At 39.9% G+C, this 943-nt stretch overlaps 1 protein-coding gene across 1 annotated transcript in view; it reads left to right on the forward strand.

The window, feature by feature from the left end:
* The window catches only part of LOC119594578 (xylosyltransferase oxt-like), a gene marked incomplete at its 3' end in the record, with an annotated part of 30183 nt that overhangs the window by 16856 nt on the left and 12384 nt on the right, over positions 1 to 943 (forward strand). The window contains 2 exon segments of the mRNA XM_037943615.1: positions 188 to 390; positions 576 to 743. Of these exon segments, the coding sequence (XP_037799543.1) occupies positions 188 to 390; positions 576 to 743 (371 nt within the window).

Genomic DNA, 943 nt, shown 5'->3' on the forward strand with positions numbered 1-943 from the left:
GCTGAAGGAGGTGTTAGAAGAGTTTTTTTTTGTTTTGTTTTCTTTGTACTAACTCGCATATAGTTGAGCTAGTATATATAATATCTGGCTTTGGAATATACTCTGTCCTATCCATCTATACATTCATTTTCTTTCTTTCATCCAATGCCATGATCTGAAATTCTCTTTCCTCCTCTTTACACAACAGCGCCAGGACTTCCTGTACGGGGAGATGCTGAAATTAGAGCAGCAGTTTGACAACATTCAGGTGTCGAGGTATCGTCTGTCGACCATCTGGGGTGGCGCATCGCTCCTCACCATCCTCCTTCATTGCATGGAACAGGTGTTGCTCATCAAGTCCTGGAAGTGGGATTTTGTCATCAACCTGAGCGAGTCAGATTATCCCATCAAGTATGTGTGTTATCCATTTTCCGATCTCTAGTTTGGGATTTAGATGTGTGCTAATGTCATTTTGTTGTATGTCAGTGTTGTTTTATATTGGAGACAATCTAAGATATGATGATTAGTGAAATGTTTTTTTTTTAATTAGTTATATAACTCTTTATTCATCTAACTGTTTAATCTTCTTTTGACAGAACAAATGAAGAGTTAGTCCGTTTCCTCACTTCCAACCGGGAGCGCAACTTCCTCAAGTCACACGGCCACGACACAAACAAATTCCTCCAGAAGCAAGGACTGGACCGGACCTTCATTGAGTGTGAGACCCACATGTGGAGGATTGGCGAGAGACAAATACCGATGGGTAAGGAAGAGTGATTAGTTTTTGTTCTCGAGAGTGAAACTGTCGAGGGGGACTTTGGAGAGAAAGGATATTTTTGTCGTGTTTTGTAGTGTTCTTGTTCATGTTGTTTGTTTTCAGACACTGCTTGTGCAATGATGAAAGAGAGGAATGTTTTTGGAAAGGTATAATCTGTAGAAATGAGTCTTGTAAGAAAAGTATTAT

The sequence above is a fragment of the Penaeus monodon genome, chromosome 34 (assembly GCF_015228065.2).
Source record: "Penaeus monodon isolate SGIC_2016 chromosome 34, NSTDA_Pmon_1, whole genome shotgun sequence".
In the NCBI taxonomy this organism is placed as follows: Eukaryota; Metazoa; Arthropoda; class Malacostraca; order Decapoda; family Penaeidae; genus Penaeus; species Penaeus monodon.